The sequence below is a fragment of the Melozone crissalis genome, unplaced genomic scaffold, assembly GCF_028551555.1.
Source record: "Melozone crissalis strain CALT ecotype California unplaced genomic scaffold, PUWL_Pcris_2 ptg000063l_1, whole genome shotgun sequence".
NCBI lineage: Eukaryota > Metazoa > Chordata > Aves > Passeriformes > Passerellidae > Melozone > Melozone crissalis.
Genome location: NW_026535841.1, coordinates 3,572,065 through 3,591,468, shown reverse-complemented (window position 1 = coordinate 3,591,468; position 19,404 = coordinate 3,572,065). Strand labels below are relative to the sequence as shown.

General features: G+C 54.9%; 1 protein-coding gene across 1 annotated transcript; it reads right to left on the bottom strand.

Annotated features, from left to right (window-relative positions):
• Window positions 1–342: 342 nt before the first annotated feature.
• On the bottom strand, window positions 343–19,134 carry MMP11 (matrix metallopeptidase 11). Its single transcript, XM_054289087.1, has 8 exons — window positions 19,015–19,134; window positions 10,553–10,800; window positions 8,641–8,784; window positions 7,532–7,665; window positions 4,678–4,925; window positions 3,922–4,135; window positions 2,334–2,591; window positions 343–1,086 (listed from the first exon to the last, which is right to left on the bottom strand). Exons 1-8 carry the CDS (start codon window positions 19,132–19,134, stop codon window positions 953–955), a joined length of 1,500 nt encoding a protein of 499 aa, XP_054145062.1. The 3' UTR covers window positions 343–952.
• Between the last annotated feature and the right edge of the window lie 270 nt (window positions 19,135–19,404).

Sequence of the window (19,404 nt, the reverse complement as noted above, 5' to 3'; positions counted from 1 at the left end):
GAGCCCGCTGCGCGCATGCGGCGGGCGGGGCGAAGGAGGCACGGCCGGCACGGCAGGATGTAGAAAAAAGGCGGATTTTATTGTGGCGGGGCGGAATATAAATACACACGGGACACGGCACATCCCAGCTCCGTGCCGCCAGCCGGGCTCGGCTGGGAGGTGGGAGGGGAGGGGGCTGTTCGCAGCCCGGGGTGTTTGCCTGAGGCTGGGCGGGCACGGCGGGTGTGCGGTGCCAGCCCGGGCCGGGAACGGCGGTTCGGGAGCGATCAGTGCATCTGAGCATCCCGGGATGAGCGCGGGGCAGTGTCCAGCACTGGCACCCAGCACCGGGGAGGGAGCGAGGGAGGGAAGGGGCCCCTTGTCTATATACAGATCGGTACAAAATCCTAAGGCATGCTGGGGATACAACGGCAAGCCGGGCTAGGGCTGCGGCAGGGCCCTGGCAGCCAGCACGGCCGCCCCGCGGAGTGGCTCTGGCAGCAGCCGCACGTCGCTGTCCTCCTCCTCCTCCTCTGCAGGGAGGGTCCGTGTCCTTCAAAGCCCCGGGCTCGGGGTCATTCCTCCTTGGCCAGCGTCTGCAGCAGCGAAGGGCTGCCGTAGTGAGTTGTGTAAACATAGGAAATGTCATGGATCAGTTCTACAGGATGGGTTCAGATTAATTATGAGAGTGTGATCCCATTCCAGGCTGGCCTGGTGGCTTTTGGGATGCTATTGCTAGATGAGAGTGGCCTCCCTTGCCTGTAAAGAACATGGCAGCTGCTTCTACATTGATAGCAACTGAAGCTGGGGCTGCTGGAACAGGAGAGGAGCAAACTCTGTCGCTTGTGACAGACACCTGTTGTGTCAGATGCTGAGCCTGGAGGGAAGCCAGGAATGGCAGAGGGAACCCTCTGTGTGGCTGCTGGAGGTAAAGGGACATGACAGGGGAGCGTGGAGGACACAGGCATCCCCCTCATCTGAAGGAGTTGGAGGAGGGTGTGCAGCTGAAGAAGTCCTGGCTGATCTGGCGTGGGTAACCCTCCAGCACTTTCACCTGGACCGGGTCAAACTTCCAATAGTCTCGGCCTCTCAGGAAATAGGCAAAACCTGTGGGTGAGAGAGGAAGGTTTAGAACAGGCAGCATTTACGTGGCTCAGAGCTCTTTGCCAGTGTTTTGTTCAGCTGACGCTCTGCAACACATGCAGTACTGAAAGAGAGCTGGAAGAGGCAGGAGATTTTACTTGAACCCAGCCTTGTGGCATTCACTTTTCTTTCACACTGTTTTAGTTTAGATAAAAACTCTAGTTTTACTTTTGGACAGTACACAGGATGGATTTTATTTTATTTTCCTGATGGGTTTAAATATGCTGTATGCTTGTAGCGACCCAGCCCTGTGAGGGCAGGGGAATTTTTAGGACAGGGACAGGCAACTTGTGAGGACCTGCTCAGAACATCTGTTCTGTGGGCAAGCTGCCCTGGAATTTAGGTTCTGGAAGCAGTGGGGAGTTGTTTCACTTCATCCTTAGAGAGGAAAGAGGCACTCACCACACTGTCATCCCAAGAACCCTGGCTGTCCCCAGTGTTTCTGTGGCACTGCCCTGCTGCTTTCAGCATGGGGCACACTGGGGAGGACTGGTCTGTCACAGACATCTTTTATGAAAACTCCTTTCCTTAGTATTTTTCCTCCTGAGAAGCTGGGAGGCCTCAGGAACAAAATGTAAACATTGATTATCTGCTGCTGTGGAATGCAACAGGTGCATCTGTGATTGGTCTCATAGAGTTGTTTCTAATTAATGGCCAATCACAGTTAGATGGCTCGGACAGAGAGTCTGGGACAGAAGCCTTTGCTGTCATTCCTTCTTTTTCTATTCTTAGCCAGCCTTCTGATGAAATCCTTTCTTCTATTCTTTTAGTACAGTTTTAATGTAATATATATAATAAAATAATAATCAGCCTTCTGAAACATGGAGTCAGATCCTCATCTCTTCCCTCAACCTGAGACCCTGTGAGCACGGTCACTCTGGTCAATACCAAAAGCAGCCTGTTCTTTGTTCAGCTCCCCTGTAGAAGTGTGGGCAGTGTTTCTGTTGTCTTCTCATCACTTCTTTGGCAGGAGCAGTGAGAGGTGGGCAGGACTCCGTGACTATTTCTTGCTCAGGTATTTGACTTCTCTCTATCACACACTCGCATATCAATTGCTGCAATTAACGGCAATGAAACAACTTCTCAATTCTCTCCCCACTGAAGAGAACCGCCCCTCTACACTGTATGGGATGTGTTATGGCTGGGCAACATCCACTACAGCCACATGTGTGACCCTGCAGAGCTGTGAGCAGAGCAGGCTGAGCACTGACCCAGCTCGTCCTGGAAGGCGGCGTCGATCTCGGCAGGCACGCCGCGCCAGTCGGCCATGGCCCGCGGGTAGATGTTGTCCACCTGGCGCCTCTGGGGGTTGAAGCGCCAGTAGTTGCCTCCACTGAAGATGTAGATCTTGTTCTTCTCAGCCCCCCACACCAGAGCTGCCTGCACTGGGGATGCAGGGAGGCCCAGCTCCACGATGGGGGTGGGACCAGATACCCGTCTCTCGCCATCGTAGATCCAGTATTGAGAATCTATTGAGGAGACAGAAAAGGGAAACAAGGGGTCAAAAACTCTGATAATTTGGCAGTGAACTGTGCAACTGGAGCTGGAGCCTTGGCACAGCTCCTACAGGAAGCTGTGCCTGAGAGGCAAAAACACCACCAAGTGTAATGGATGCTGCCACTGTTGTGTGTCCAAAATGCTGTCAATGCATTGGCATCCCACCCCAGTCCAGCTTGGTGGGTGTTGGTGGGGAACGGACCATGGAAGGTCCATTTCAACAGCATTTCTCTCCCATTTTCTCTATTTCTCTCCCATTTTCTCTATTTGTGGAAGTTATAAAGGGCTTGGCTGGAGGGACCAGCCTCTGCCCTGCAATCTCAGCACCTGGAAACCATGTGGGCATGCACAGGCACAAAGAGGGCATGTGGCTGGAAAGGAGCGAGCTGCAGAAACCAGGAAGAATTTGCCAAGTTGATATAGAGACTGGAAGCAGAGTTCCAGATTAGATTAAAATGGGAATCTCTGTAATTAGCCTAGGGCATGTAATACTTTCCCCTTATCTCATTTTAACTCACTGTAGGAGCCTGCCAATTTCAGCACTGTAAGCCCTTGTGTGCAGGTCAGGTGCTCAGAAATGTGTTCATGCAGGAGCTCTGCCTGCAGAGCCACTGGTGTGATTTTGGTACTCAGCCTCATGGAGTCTATACAAGGTGTGCACACCCACAATGAGTTCCCAGGTCATTCTGCATCCCTGCTATTAAACCTCCACTTGGGAAAAGCATTAAAGAAAATAGTAGCACTGGAACAGGGTTTGTTGCTGGCCTTGAACCCCAGAGATGGCCACGAGGTGGTTTCATTCTTAATCTTTCTGGTTGCTGGAGGTTGCCTGGCTCTGCACCCAGGCTCCCTGTAGGCTCATAAAGCCATGGGGTACTAGGGAAGTTCCACATGCAGGTCTCTGAGGAGCAGAGAAAATGCTGTCCCCAGCCTGAGCAGGGCCCTGGGGACACAGGCACAACCAGGGCACTGCTGGGGTTCACTTCTGGCACAGTGCTTCCCATGACAGCTGGAGAGATGGAGCAAATGTTTCCTTCCTTCTCCTCTGCCAGGGCAGAGGCTTATTACAGATGTTTGTGTTCCAGGGAAGGAGAATGGGATATTGTGGCTGTATTTAAAACAAAAGTGAACCCTTGTTTTCAGTCCTCAATGCCTGATAAAAAGTTTAAATAGTTAAGGAAACAACAAGGATTACTGAACTTCTGAGGATTTCCAGATTTATCGTCCCAGGAACCTGCTGGGTCCTGACTACCCCTAAGCAACTGAGATTCCTGAGCCATCTGATCACAGTCCAGCTCTTACCTTGGAAGAACCAGATGTTGCCCAGCGGGTCCTCGAAGGTGGCATCGACAGAGCTGGGGATGCCCTGCCAGTGGCGAGAGGCCAGAGCCGGGTACCCGTCCTGCAGCCTCCCCGCGCGGAGCCGCCACACGAAGCGCGAGCTGAAGAAGAACAGCTCCCCCCGGATGGTGGCTGCAGCGTCGAAGGCAGTGAGGCAGGCGTCGGGCTGCAGGGCCTGCCGAGGCACACAGGGTCAGGGCTGCCCCCCGAGCCCCCAGGTGTCCAGGCAGCCCCGTCTGGGTTGGGCACAGGCTGCCTGGAGATGCCCTCCCTGCACATCCCAGTGCCAGCTGTAGGGCTGGGCTGGGCTCAGCAGTGCTGGTGTGTAGGGGGATAGAACACAAGTAAACAAAGGTAGTATAGAATGTAATCCTACCCCCTAAAGAGTTGCAACTGGGCTAATTATTAAGGATTAGGAGCAGGCCTGATGTTAACAGTAGCCAAGTTAACTGTGGCCAATAAGGAGAGTGTTATAAAAGAGTGACTGAAGGGAACTGGAGTCAGTTGGATACTGTGAGGACAAGGAAGAGTCAGTGCCTAGAGGAGCTGCCTAAAAACAACATCAAGGAGGTACAAAACTCCAGCAATATGGAACCCTTGCAGTGTAATGACAATAGAACTCTTGCATTATAATGACAACACTGGTGGAAGAGGCAGACACCAACTCGAGCTGCTGCCAGGGTGCCAGGGAAGGGCACAGAGCAGCCCTGCACTCACCTCCACGTTGGTGATCTCGTTTGTTTCGAGGTCTGGCTGGGGCAGCTCTGCTGGCTGGGTTGGGGTTGGCTCAGGATGCTCTGAGGGTTTCCCATACAGGTACTGGATCCCTTGCTTGTCATCCTCGCTCAGGCTCAGGGGGTAGCGGAAGATGTAGAAAGGGGACATCAGGGACTTGGAGACAGCCGTGTGCTGCAGGCCCAGCACGTGGCCAAACTCGTGGGCAGCCACTTGCAGGAGATCAGTGCCTACAAAGAAAAAAGATGGAAGATACTTTTGTCTACTCACATGCTTTGGACCTGTTCTTACCAGTTACCAGACACTGACATACATTGTAGGAGTCCAAAAAGAGGAAAGAGAAATCTACCTCCAACTGTATTGTTCCCAGATATCTCCTGTGTAGCTCAAAAATATGTTTGTGGGTTTTTTGGTTTTTTTTAAAGGGCATAATAAGGGTTCACCGGTTCAGAAGCACCAGGACTCAATTAATACACCTGGGTATTAACCTGGACATGTTGGTAATCTGCAATTCTGTTGTCAGAGACTCTTGCCACCTCCTCAGCTATCAGGAAGAAAAGGATTTTCTATGCACTTTTGGAAAGGAGAAATTTGCACAGAGAAGGAAGTCTAGACCAGATGTGTAGGAGGTGGTTTGTTCAGGTTGGTGTTTGTCCACCCAGCTTGAAGCTGTTGTTGGCTAGAGCTGAACTTCAGCAAGTCCCAGTTAGATCACACCCACTGTGGAAGATACTGGTGTCAGTGAGAGAACTCTGGGATTAACTCTTTCCAAAGGCCTTTGTCACAGACAGCAGAGGGAGCTCATTTATTGCTGGTCTGGGGACTGTGTCAAGAAGGTGTCATTTAGAAATAAATCCACAAAATATTACCTAATGTCAAGGCCTGAGACTTAAACAGATTTATGGGAGACCGTGTTTTAGGAATACATGACCTTGGAGCCTCTACAGAAGGAGAGGGGGGAAAGGGGATTTCAGTACACAAACTTGTATTTTTTGGAAGGTTCTGTTTGGCTTCCAAAGGGTCCTTTCTGGAGCTGGTAAACTTCACTATGTCCCAGCATATTCATTCACTTGCTTTCAGCCAGAAATCCTCTGAGCTGCAGCCCAGGTGATGAGAGCAGCAGGGATGTGGCTCAGCCAGCCTTGGTGCTCCAAGCAGGAGTTCCAGATTAGATTAAAGCAGGATTTCCCTGCTGGCTCCAGGGGAGAATTCCCTGGTCACTTCTCAGCACCAGGAGCAGGGAGAGCACAGTGGGGAGGAACCCCTGGGAAGGGTGGAGGGGAAGGTGAGCCCTGCCTTCCTGCACTGGCCAGCTTTACCTGGAAGCCATGAATCTGCACAGCGCTGACCTGATTAAATCAACACATCTAGGTCAGCTGAGAGAGTGGGATTTCCATGCCAGTGATTTATTACAAACTTTCAGACACTTCTGTTTAGCTTGGCAGGCTCCTCACTTGCTGCTTTCCAGTGTTGGCAGATGAGCTGTGCTGTCAGATTCTGCAGGGGAGGTGCACAGCTGAAGGAGCTGTGTCCATCCCTGTGTCCCTCATGGATGGTTCTCCATGTGGGGCCTGCTTCCCCAGGGCACACTCCTGCTCTCCCATCAGTAAAATGAGGCCAAGGATTTCCCTGTCTCACTGAGAGCTGAGTCAAGGGTTTATCCATGTTTATATCCTAAAGCTCTTTTCAGCCTATTAAATGGCAATTAGCTCCAAAGAGCTTTTACAACAGTTATTTATGGATTATATGGGAGGGCGGCAGAAGGGGGAATGCCATGGAATAGAGCAGGATTCTGATGGGAACTGCTGTCCACTTTTGGTTCCTGGTTTGCCCCCAACACTGTTTTATGGGAGAATGCAGGAAATTCTTCAACAACAGAGGGTGAGAACCAACAGAGCCCACCCCTGCCCCAGGAGCAGAAACCCCTCTGCAAAGAGCTCCTGTGCTTGTGATTCTTGTTTTGGGCCAGCAGGCACAGGAGTGCTGTGCCCCAGGCAATCAAACTGGCACTGACAGGGTAGTGGCACCCCACGGGCTTTGGGGGTGCCCACTGACATGGCCAGCATTTTTGGGAATCCCCAGAGAGGCCTGGGGTTAACTTGGGCCTTGTGATTATTTCTTTGTCCATGTAGATGAGCTGGGAAGGAGGAGGAGGAGCTGACCCGGGTTAATTCTGGTGAGTCTTCCAGAAACTGATGCTCTGGGCACTGCTCCAGATGGTCCCAGGCAGTGCTGCAGTATCTCATGAGATCCTGTGACACCAACCCTGAGTGCCCAAGCAGAGAGCTACCAGCTTGGATCTATTATTAGCAAGAAAAATTTTAAAAAAGAGTCTTGATTGGATGTGGTGTTGTTTATGGTCAGAGCATTCCCAGGCCACGGGGACAGAGCTGGAGCCTGGGTGGTTTCCCTTTATGGACTTGTTTGAGGGCAGATGGTGAACAATGCATGCAGGGCCTGGGACTGGGCTGTTCTTTGGAAGACAACTGTCACAGGGAGCTCCAGCATCAGTTTTCCTTCATCCTTTCTTCATTTAATTTCATTTCTAATGACTCCTGCCAATGCTGGGGGCAATTCCCCAGTGGCAGGGCACATGGCTGGGCAGAAGAGCCATCTCTTGCTGCCCCACACAAGAGGAATCCATGGGGAAGCTGAGATCCTGGACCTGAATGCTGACAGCTGGCTTCTAACTGGTGAGAGATGACAATGCTCACCACAAAAATAGTAATTCCCTGTCAGTTTTACAGGGTCCCTGTTCACAGCACAGGGAATCATTCCCAAGTTCTCTGACAAGCATCCTGGAGCAGCCACAGCTCTCCTTGAAGCAGACCCATACCCAGGTTGTTCCCAATGGTCCAGGTCTCGTCATAGTCAAAGTGCACGTCCCCTTCCCGGTGAGTTTTGGGGAAGAATGCGTGTGCCAGGATCCCTCCAGGCCCATCAAAAGGCAGGTTGTCTCCATGCCAGTACCTGCAGGGAAGACAAATTGCACCTCAGACAAAGGCCATGGAGCTCCAGCATCACACAGCCAAAGGTGGGAGGCACAGAGAGGGGAGAGCAGCTCTCATTCTCATCCTCAGTTCATCCCACTGGTCTAGATCAACTGCTCAGAGCCATTCCAATTGCCACAAGCCAAATTCTGCTTCAGAGCCCTGAGGAAGCAGCTTGGTCACACCAAGCACTGAGGAAGCAGATCTCAGTCACACCAAGCTCTGGGGAGTTTGTATGTTTTCTCAGGGATGTTTCTCCCCCTCCCCTCTCCAGCTTCCAGCCCAGAACTGACTGTGAAGCCTAAAGAATGAAGGAGGTGACTGCCTAAGCCAAGACTGAGCTGATATTTCTGGGTGGTGGGGGCTGCAGAGGGGCAGCTGGCAGCAAAACTGACAGCAAAACCCAGCCAAACTCTCAGGTCCTCACTCAGGCCAAGCCACTGATGAGTAATGAAGGAAACCCATGAGAGATGTGGCCACTTGAGAGAGCTGAGGGAGACAAATACACAGCATGGAAATCACATCACTGCTTGGACAGTCTCCACTGCCCTCATTAGCTCTGTGCAAACATGCAGCTCAGGGAAGTCTTTGCCCCAGTGAGTTTTTTGCCAAAAGGGAATTTCAGGCCAGGAGCCAAGATTCCCTTAACCAAGAAACTATATTTGTCTTTGGGCAGACAGTTACATCCTTCAGACAAGGGACAGGATGGAGGACCTGAAGATGGAAAATCAAAACAAACGCTTAAGAAAACAGCCTGTGGGCAGAGAAATGTGAATGTACCAGGAAAATGAATGAGTGATCAGTAACGGTGCTGTGTGCAACAGCTGCACTCACACCGAGCAGCCCACGACACTAAAACAATCCCAGTGTCTGAAAGCAGAACCTCCATGTGAGTGCCTGAGCTGTGTGCTGGCAGGTCTCTGCCCTGGCAGGGTGTGCTGCCCTCTGTGCCCACCTCGTGAAGTCGATGACGATGTCAGCCCGTCCCTCCTGCACCTCGGTGAACGTCAGCGGGGTCACGTCACTCCACACTTTCAAAGCTTCCTCTATGGTCCTTCTCACCTTAGCTTTTACAAGTTGCCACGGGAACCTGATAATTCTGGAAGGAACAGACACTGGATGAGGAGAGCATCAGCTGCTGTCCCATGGACAGGGCTGTCACAAAGGCACAATTCTACAATCAGCATCACCAGGGCCACCATGCCCAGCACCAGAACATCTCCAATCCATATATGCAGTGCTCCAGCACTCTGTACCAAGCAACATGTGCAGCAGATAAATCCCATCAGTGTTGGAACCCTCTGGCTGGTGTGTCAGAAGTGAGCTCCCTGGAGAGTTTTGCAGATTCTTTGTTGTTCTGAAGTGCCACAGCACTCCCCAGGTCTGTCCCCTTGTAAGGCCGCCACCACAAAGATTCCTGAGAGTGGTGTGATGTGATTTCTTCTCCTTAACCTCTGCATTTTTTGACACTGGAAGCTTGGGTTCTCTGAGGAGTTGCTCCCCCTTCCTCCAATAACAAGAGCAGACTGAAAGCTCTGCCACAGAGGGAATTTTCCCTTCCATTAACAGTGTTGCTGTATGTAAGTCTCTGCTGTGTTTCTTTCTTTAACACTACTGACCAAAAAGAAAAAAGGAATAAGCCTTTCTGTTATCTGCAGCCTCCTGGTGGTGTGAGGAGGTCTCCTGTATTGGATTAAGCACAAGATGATTTACATGCTGTCAAGGTCCATATGACTGTGCTCACTTCTCCACTCACAGCCCTGAGGGCAGCTGCAGAGGCAGCACAACCCTCCCTCCAGTCTGTTGGGCAGATTCACAACTGAGAATGTGTGGGGTGATTTGGGCAAAACTTTACTCTGAAGAGGTGTTTATGGGACCATCAGAAACAGCTGAATAAAAAGATCTCTTTAAAATAAACTGTGAGGTGAGCCCCCTGTGGGGTGGCTGTGGGGGCAGAGGCACCGCAGGAGAGAGCTGGTGGTGGGGGCTCAGCTCAGAATATGTGAGAGCAGTGACATGTGAGAAAAGTGACCTGTGAGGGCAGTGACAGAGTGAGGGCAGTGACAGTGTGATGACAGTGACCCTGTGTGCCCAGGGGTGCTGGTGTGGCACTGCCCGGGGCTGAGGCAATGGCTGTGCACAATGGGTGGGCAGCTGTGTTTGTGGAGGGTGCTCAGGATGGGGTGCGGAGGTGCTGGGGACAAGCCTGCTGTGGTTCAGAGTGGCTCTGCTGGCCCCTTTGCTTCTCACGGTCACATCACAGCTCCAGGGATACCAGACCAAGTGTTTGGGCAGGGAGAAGTGAACCATCCTGATTGTCACACCAGCCTGGGTGTCACACCAACCTATCACAGACGTCTTTTTATGAAAATCCTTTCTTTGAGATTTTTTTCCTCCTGAGAAGCTGAGAGACCTCAGGAACAAAATGTAAACAATGGTTATCTGCTGCTGTGGAATGCAACAGGTGCATCTGTGATTGGCCCATGTTGGTTGTTTCTAATTAATGACCAATCACAGTCAGCTGGCTTGGACTCTGTCTGCGACACAAACCTTTGTTATCATTCCTTCCTATTCTATTCTTAGCTGGCCTTCTGAGGAAATCCTTTCTTCTATTCTTTTAGTATAGTTTTAATGTAATATATATCATAAAATAATAAATCAAGCCTTCTGAAACATGGAGTCAGATCCTCGTCTCTTCCCTCATCCAAAGACCTCCGTGACCACCATCACACCAGCCTGGGTACCACACCATCCTGAGTGCTGCACCGTCCTGAGTGCCACAACAGCCTGAGTGCCACACACCAGCCTGACTGTCACACACCAGCCTTACTGTCACCCCATCCTGGCCACCACGGCAGCCCCCTTACCGGTAGGTGAGGTTGGTTTTGTCCCAGCGGCCCCCGGAGAGCACGAAGCGCTTCTGGCGGTTGCGGGCGCGCTGGGCCGCGGGCGGCTCGGGGTCGGGCACGCCGCAGCGGGGCGGGTTCCAGCCGGCCCAGGGCCCCGCCACGGCCCCGGGGGAGCCCTTGGCAGGCACGCCCGTGCCCACGGCGTTCACCAGGGCGGCCAGCCAAGGAGCCTGCTCCTTCCAGGTGGGATGCTTTCGAGACACCTCCTGAAAGGCAAAAGCAAAAGCACGACTTCAGTGTCCGTGAAGATGCTTCCTCTTGCAGACGGACGGGCAGCTACTCACAGCAGTCCTGAGCAGTGGGTTCCACTTCTGTTTCCCCACTGGCAGGGCACAGCCTGCCCCCCACAAACATGCCCTGCTCCCTGCTCTGAGGCTGGCTCACACCTGGGGGGCACTGTGTCCTGCCATGGCACCCACTGAGCACTCGGCTATTTTTGGTCCGCATTTCCTTGGCAGCTGGCCCGCAGGAAATACTTTTGCAGGCTGTGGATGAGAACCAGACCCTTCAAGTATAAAACAAATCACCAGGGAATAAATTCTCCCCCTTTGCCCTACATCCTTTATTCCCTCCTGGCCCGGGGTGGAGGTGACATTAATGGGAGGAAGTCTCCGGTCCCCAGCACGCAGCTGTGCTCCTTGTTGTCACTTCCGTGGTGTCCCCTTGCTGCCCTGGCACCGTGGGCAGGTCCCAGCATGGCAGAGCAGGACACAGGGGTGTGGGTGACAGCCCAGAGAGCAGCAGGGACTGTCCCTGCAGCCTCATCACTGCCTGAGGGAAGGACTGCACCGTGTCTCCTTGCTTCTCTGTACCTGTGATTCTGCTTGGGGTAGCATCTCCTGGGCTCTCCCACTTAGCTGGAAAAGCAAGGTTTCTCTTGACAACATTAATTAATGCTAATTAGCTGACTTCCACCAGTTTCCCATGTTGCCACCATGAAACATAACCCAGGTGTCACCTCCAAGCTGCTGTGAGGCCTGTGGGGTGAGAGGTGCTTGGTCCACATCACTGTGCTGCAGAGGGCCAAACACAGATTATTTTTTGCCTGATTTTATGCAGCAAATGAAAGGATGAAAGGTGTTAGAGCAGGCAGGAGCTGAGATGCAGCAGTGGTGAGCAGGCAGCTCTGTCCCACAGGGCTCCAAGGGAGGACCTGGCCTTTGGGCAGCTCTTTCCTGCCCTGCACAGAGCTGCCTCCTTCCAGGCCAGCTTTCCTGGCTGCCCTGCCAGCGACACGGGGGTCAGGATGGCACGGTGCCAGCGCTGCCATGATGCCTGTAATCCACATGCTGCCACCTCTGCTGCCACAATGGGCCCATTCATGCAGGCTGGAATGAAGTGTGAAGGCCTTGGCATGAATTCCACCACTGAGCCAGGCACAGATGGACAGGGGAGCCAGGCAGGGCACTCTGGGTGTCCACACATCACTTTAGGCTTTTGGTGTGTCTGTCACCACTCCAGCCTGCTGGCTGATCCTCCCCATACAGAGAGACAGACAGACACCCTTGGTGGCTGAGCAATTGATACAACCCTGGTGTCCCAGTGCACTCTTACACACCACAGGAACTGCACAGCAAAGAGAGAAATCATCCTGAACAGCAGGATTGTCACACTCTGGACAGCAGGATTGTCACACCTTGAACAGCAAGAGCTGCCCAGGCCACCAGGCACACCCTGAGCATCCATTCAGGGCCTGGGGAGGAGGAGCACGGGCTGGGCTGTCCCCAGGCTGCTCCTGCTGGACTGGAGCCCTGCCAGGCTGGAGGTACCTGTCCTCTGAGAGGAGCTCTCTGAGAGCCCCTGGCACCCTGCCTGGGCTGGCAGCTCCTGCAGCAAGGGACAGCTGGCAGCAGGAGCTGACAAAGTTCATGTTCTGGCCAACACTTGCTGTCAGCCCCGATGACACCGAGGCACACAATGGCTCTGTGTCACCAGAGCTCAGCCTGCAGGGCTGCTCAGCCCTTGCTCCTGGGTGCACCCACGGCCAGCTCCTGGCAGCTGAGGATTGGGGTGAGGAATGCACCTGGTTTTCCAAGTGCAGGGCCTGGTAGCCCAGGGGAATCCCCAAGGAGTGCTCAGGTGGGTGTGTGGGCTGAGCTGGCCCAGATGCCCCTTAGCCCTGGTTTTTGCCCTGGTGATGCTCTGCACATTCCCCTCCTGGGAAGGCCAATTTCCTTACAGGCTGGGGCCACTGCCATGAACCGGAGGTTTTCTCTCTCCTCTGACCAGGAGAAGCTGCCTGTTTCCTTCTTGCCCTGAGGAATCCCATGTTCAGAGGCAGCTTTTCTCCCCTCTTTGGTTACCTCAAGGCACTGCTATGAATCCCAGCTTTCCAAACCCCACCTTGCAACAGCAGGACCCTCCCTGCTCCTCCTGCCCTTTGCAGGTCCTGGAAGGGGCACAATGGGCTCCTGTGGGTGGGACAGGAGGCAGGACCTGCCCTGGTGCCCTGAGTGTGCCCCTGGACAAACAGTGACTCTGTCCCTGTCGTCACTGCACCGACATTAGCACCATGGCAGGAAAGGGCTGGAAAATGCCACTGCAGGCAAGGGGAAATGTGACAGGCACAAACCACTTGCCAAACAATGCTCAGGGGACACCCAGGACGGAGATCTTGGCCTCCTTGGCTGGACACACCTTGCTGCAGGCACTTCCCAGGGATTAGATACCGTGTCCAGCTTGCTTAAGGTTGCATCCTTCCCAGGCTGTGCTGAGCCCTCCTCTCATGGGGAGATCTGCTTTGTTCCCTGAGCTGTGCTACCCCACCTGGCTGATTGCTCAGGGCTCACTCAGGGCCCTGCTGCTGCCCAGGCTGCTGCAGAGCTGGGAGGGCAAGGGGAGGAGGGCACTGGGTACCCATCAGGGCATCCCACCAGCAGAGGGGAGGGGATTCCTGAACACAAAAGCAAAGGAAAATCCCAGGGTATGTCCCAGCAGAGTGCAAAACAGATCTGAGCCTCTGGCTGAGTGTGTGCAGCCCCTGGCAGTGCCCACCCTGCATAACCCACAGCTGGGCATGGGAGCAGCTGCCTTGCAGTCCAGGCAGAGGCCAGGGCTTTGCAACAGAGGCTGCTCAGTGAATGTGAACACAACACAAGCACAGAGAGGATCCCAGGCATGAAACCAAGGGCTGAGGGCAGTGGGGACAGCAGAGGAGCAAAGCTGTACCAAAGAGGGCTGTGCTGCAGGCTGGGCACAGCTCCTCACCAAGAAGGTGCCTCTTCCTGCAGCCAGAAAGGCTGAGGGGGAGCAGGAGGGAAAGGACAGATCCCAGGGACAGCAAAACCACAGCGGAGGTCCAGGCTGCCCACTCAGCTCCTCACAGCCTTATCAGCCTTCGAGTGCTGTGATACAGCAGCCATCACCTCTGGGTCTGCTGCAGCCAGATGAACAGCAGCCAAGCTTCCCAGGAAGTGTTCCAGCCATCCCAGGGAGCCAGGAGTATCTTTAACCTCCTGGTGCTGGGCAGCACTGACCCTGCAGAGCCCCGGGAGCAGCAGCAGCTGCAGCAGCACAGGGGCAGGGCAGCATCAGCCCAAATGAGCACAGGCTGGTGTCTGGTGCTGACCAACCCACGGCTCTCCTGAGCCTGGCTCCATCCTCCCCTGCCTGCCTGAGTTCAAACTTTTATCTTCTTTGTGTACCCAATCACCCAGGCTCCTGGCTGCCTCTGTGGCTTGGACATGTAAGGAGACCCCTCTCCCTGTCAGGCAGGAGGGACAGGACAAGTTACAGCCTGAATCCTTCAGTCTTGGGTGCTTCCCCTCTCACTGTTTCCCCTTCACCTAGGGAATGAACTCACGGACTTTGTCTCCATTTCCCTGTCCCTTCTGCTCCTGCTTTTCCATTGCTTCTGTTTCTGCTTCCTCCTTTTGTCACTCAGAGCATTTCCAAGGCCCTGGTGTTCGCAGCATTATCCCCTCCTCCCTACAAGCCTGCACCTCAGAGCACTCCTGCCCTCATTTCAGCAGAAATGCTTTCTCTTGCAATTCTCTCACCCCATTTTTGCCCACTGTGGGGTGGCCATGCCCCCAAGGGCTCTGCACCCCCTGAACAGCAATGTTCCTGCCTGATCTCAGCATTGTTCTCCTGATGCAGAGACAGCTTTTTGTGCAGCCTGCCTCTCAGCCCAGCATGGATTTGCAGGGGTTGGATTTGAAAGTGCAGCTACGGCTGATGGTTCATGGTAAAACTGGAACCAGCTCCATTCTGGTCAGGTTGTGTTCCAGGAGCAGCCTGGGCTGGGAAGGGGCTGATGCTGCAGGTGGAATTTCATGGCAGAAATGGGATTGTGATGTGGTGTGGTCTAACCCTGAGCTAAATGCACTGTTAGTGGAAACAATGCCCAGGCAAAGCCAGCAGATTTATTGATCCTGCCTCCCTAGGACAAGGTCTCCAACCCCTCCATGAATTCTTTGCCCACACAAAATTCTTCACTCCAGGCCTGCTCCGTGCTGGCTGCAGCCTGGTCCCACTGCAGACAGGGAGGGCACAAAGGCTGGGCCCAAACAGGAGCTGCTGCAGAGCCTGGCCGAGCACACACTGCTGGATTTTCCTCTCCCCTCGCTTCCACACCCTGGCACCATCCAGCACCACCTCCCAGGGCCTGACACTTTGTTTCCGGATTACTCGGTGGTAGTTGTTGTTGGCAATGAAAAAAGGAAAATGTTTATTTTCCCTAAGCAACGTGGAACATGAAACATTATGGACTGCAAATGTTTATGGCCACAGAGAGAATGAGAAGAAGCAGGCTTTGGTGTAACAAGAGAAAGCAAATGAATAAACACTGCAGGACTATTTTTATTATCAGACATTTTAATTATGTGACAGTTTGGGAGACTATTCCATCAACAACACCACAACCAAGCTGCTGGTGTCACCCAAGCAACAGCTTGCCAGAAACAGGAGTACTCACAGAGCAAACAAGCCCCAGGGTGCTGACAGAGCAAAAGGTTTCAAGAGCCCTTAATCTGATGACCTAGAATTCCCCTTGAAACGAAGAAACTGCTCTAGGATGTGGCACACTCCTGGCAGGGGAGGAAGGGGGCTGAGATGTTTTGTTCATTGTGCACTTACACCCAAGCTAAGGGGAGCCATGAGCCACCAGTGCCTCTCTCCTGCCCAAATCCACCAAGAGGAGGAAGTCTGGTCACTGCCTGTCCTTGCTGGGACTCCTCTGTCTGCACCAGGATCTCAGTGAGCATCTGAAAACATGTCTGTGGCCTTAGTGAGCCCCTGAAGTGCTCTGCTTTTCATTTTGCTGGGCAGCTATGTGCAGACTCAGCTCTGCTCCCATTTGGCTGAGCCATCCCCAGTGCAGGAACACCCACAAACCCTTTATTTACCTGTCCACATTAGAGATTAGTAGGAAAGAGCTACAAAAGTGGGGGGAAAAAGTGGGGGAAAAAAGTGGGGGGGAAAGTGGGGGGAAAGTGAGGGAAATGTAGGATGTCCAACATCTCTGCGGGATAACTTTCCACTAAAAATCCTTTTCAAACAACTCCTATACAATGCATCCCCTCTTCTGCAGAGCCCCTCAGGTTATGGAGCTAGGGCAGGATAAGTGTGGGGGAAGGAAGTGCAACATAACCTGGAGAGGGGGATCCTCCCCAGACTGCTCCTCTCCTTCTCCTTCTCCTTCTCCTGTCCCAGCTGCATCCCAAGCCCTGCCACCCTGCAGGGTGTGTGTGTGTCTGTGTGTGTGCTGCCTGTGAAGCACAAACACAACAAACCCTCTGCAGAATAACCACTTGCATGTGTCTCGAGCCTCTCCCAGAGCACAAGATAAACATGCCTAAAATTACCCCAGCCCCGGCTGCAGTTTTTAAATAGCCAAAACCAAGGAGTGCAAATCCAACCCTTCCTGCGGGAGCCGCCTGAGCCCGGAGCGAGGAGGGCAGGGGCTGTGGGGCAGGCACAGAGGGGAACCTGCCGTGCTCGGGGGGCAGCTGCAGCACCCTGAGGGGTTGTGTTGGTAGCTGGGAGCGTGCCCAGCGCTTCTCCACCGAGAGAGACCTTCCCAGCAAAGGCAGGGCTTTGATTTCCCCGGGGAGCCGCAGGCAGGGCAGGAATTCGGTGTCTGCGCGTGCACGGCCCGGGGACTGCGGATCTTTTGTTCTCAAGTTTTACAGTGGACACCGGACCCAGCCTTTATTCTGCTCTCAGTTTTCTCTTGCTTGCTTTAGGCATTGATATGAAAGTGAAGGAGCTCTACAGGGTTTGCCTCAAAAGAACACAAGTCCTTCTGCAACTTGCCCTATAGCCTGGCTTTAAAGTGAATCTCAGCCCTGATTCCCCCCTCTCCCAGCTGCTGCGGTTGTGACTCGCTGTAGGAGCACAAACAGCCACAAACAGACACAAACAGCTGGGTGCAGCACAATCCTGCTGTCCTTGCCCACCCCCGTACTGGCACAGCCCGAGGAGCTCCTGTGCTCTGCCTCACTGGAGTGTGAATCTCTTTCCCCGGCTCAGCCCCTTGGCTCCTCTCTCATTCATCACCTGACAGCAAAAGGTGCCCAGACAGGAAATGAGCGGCTGTCAGACATGAGGGAAACATCCCTTTGTGCAGCAGGCTGGAGCAGTCAGAGCAGCGAGCACGAGGTGGGGTGGCACAGCTCCCTGTGAGAGAGGGCACAGGGTGGCCCGGCCCCTGTCAGCCTGGCGGTGCCACCTCAGCTGTCCTGCACACACGTGTTCCCCTGCTGCCACCTCCGCCCTGTAAAACTGGCTGCACCTCAGAGACAGCAGAATAACTTTCAAAAGCCTTGACAGGAGATGAGGAACCCGAAAGAGCAGCTGTTTGGGGTGGTAGAGCTGCTGTTTGAAAGGATGGGGGATCAGCTGTCCATCTCCAACCCAAGCAATGCAGCCACCAGCTGGGTCAAACACACCAGTCTGAAAGCCTGAGCTCCACATGGCTGGTCCAACACACAGCACAAGGCATTCCTGAACAAAACAGACCTGCAGGAGCATCACCTGGAGCTACTCCAGCCAGGAGGGAAGGATTAGCACCCACAGAGCACAGCATGAGCCGAGGATGAGGAAGAAATCACCCCTCTGCTGGCACACTGCCACCTGGGGGGACCTTGTGGAGCGTGGCAGTGGATTTGATGGAGCAGGAGTCTGAGCAGCCCCGGAGCCTGCACCAACTCTGTGCTCTCCAGCAGTTTGGGGCACAAACCAGCTCGAGGGGCACTGGCCAAGTCAGCTGAGCCCCTGCAGCAGCTGTGGGCGCTGGCACAAGGACATGAACGGTGACATGGGCAGCTGGGCTGGGCTCCAGCTCAGAGAGTGAAACCCAGGCTGGCTCTCCCTTCCCCAGGACCCCACACAGGCCCTTGCTGGCAGCCAGAGCAGGACCAGGACCAGGACCAGGGGCTGTGCAGGCTCCTCCAGGAGCAGCAGCTTCAGAGCTCACGCAGGGCAGAGCACAAGGCACCTGCCAGCCCACGGGAACCCGCAGCCTCCAGCTTTATGCGAGTGGAATTCTGCCCTCCTAGCCCAGCCCCTGCTGCTCTCGGGCGGGCCTGAAGCCACAGAGCAGCGACATTCCTGGAGTGCAGGGTGCCACCAAGGTGCCACCAGGAGCGCTCGGCCTCACCTTCCCCCGAGGCAGAGCGCGGTGACATTTCGTTCGGAGGAATGCGAGCGCTTTGGGGGCCAAGGCTGCTCCGTGCCAAGTCCCAGCCCACAGCAGATTTAGCAGCCAAGTTAGAAAGCGCTCAGATGACAGAGCTGATAATAAAACCATCGACAGAACCTGAACTAATCCCCTTGGGCTGCTACCGGGCATTTGCTCTGTTATTATTTCATGGCACAGCAGCGAAGCGCATGTCTACAATAACGCGATTACACACGCACACATTCCCAGCACAAGGAGCTCTCTGTCCTCTCCCGTCCCCAAATCCCCCGCACGCCGCTGCTCCTCTCCGGTCCCAGGTGCAGGGATCGGGCAGGATCTGCAGGAAGAAGGAGCCCTGCTGCTCCTCTCCTGCCTGCCTTTCATTCATCCCTTCACTCTCGTCCCCCGTAACTTGGGGAGCTGCCAGCGCAGCGCGCAGGGGGTGCTGGAGCAGCAGCGGGGGCTCTGCTGCCTCTGAAGCACGGCGGACGGATGGATGCCGCGTCCTCTCCTGAGCTCTCCCTGTCCCGATCCCCGTTTTCCCTCGGGAACACGGCTGTGGAAGCTCCCCATGAAGGCAGGAGGAGCCTGTGGAGCGGGAGGCACTGCCAGGGCAGGGGCAGCGTCCCGCGGCCGGTGATTCCCGTGCCGGCATCCCGAGCGCGGCTCGGGGATGGATGGATGGAGCGGCGGGGGGAGGGCACAGCTCATCCCGCTCGGCGGAGGATCTGCCGGGGAGATCCCGCCCTGGGACAGCACCGGGGGACGCGGAGGGAGGCACCGGGCGGCCCCGACTCACCGGCTTGTGTCGGCGGGCGGGCGCGGCGGGCGCGCAGTGCAGCAGAGCGGCGGCCAGCAAGGCGGCGGCGGCGGGCAGCGGCGGGCGGGCCATGCCGGGCGGCGGAGCGGGCTCGGACATGGGGCACACGAGGAGGGAGGGGGGGTCCCGCTGAGCCTTTTATCCCCCCACCGTGGCCGCCTGCCCTCCTCCTCCTCGCGCCTCCTCCCGCTCCTGCCTTTTGTTCTCCCCGAGCCGCGGCTGCTCGGGCCGGGGGGACACGGCCCGGCCGCATCGCGGGAGGGGGGTCCGGTCCCGCCCGGCCCGGCCGCTCCGCCCCGCCACCCCCCGGGGGCGGAACGGGGCGGGACCCCCTCCCACGCCTGCCCGGCACCGGCCCCCGGCTCCTGC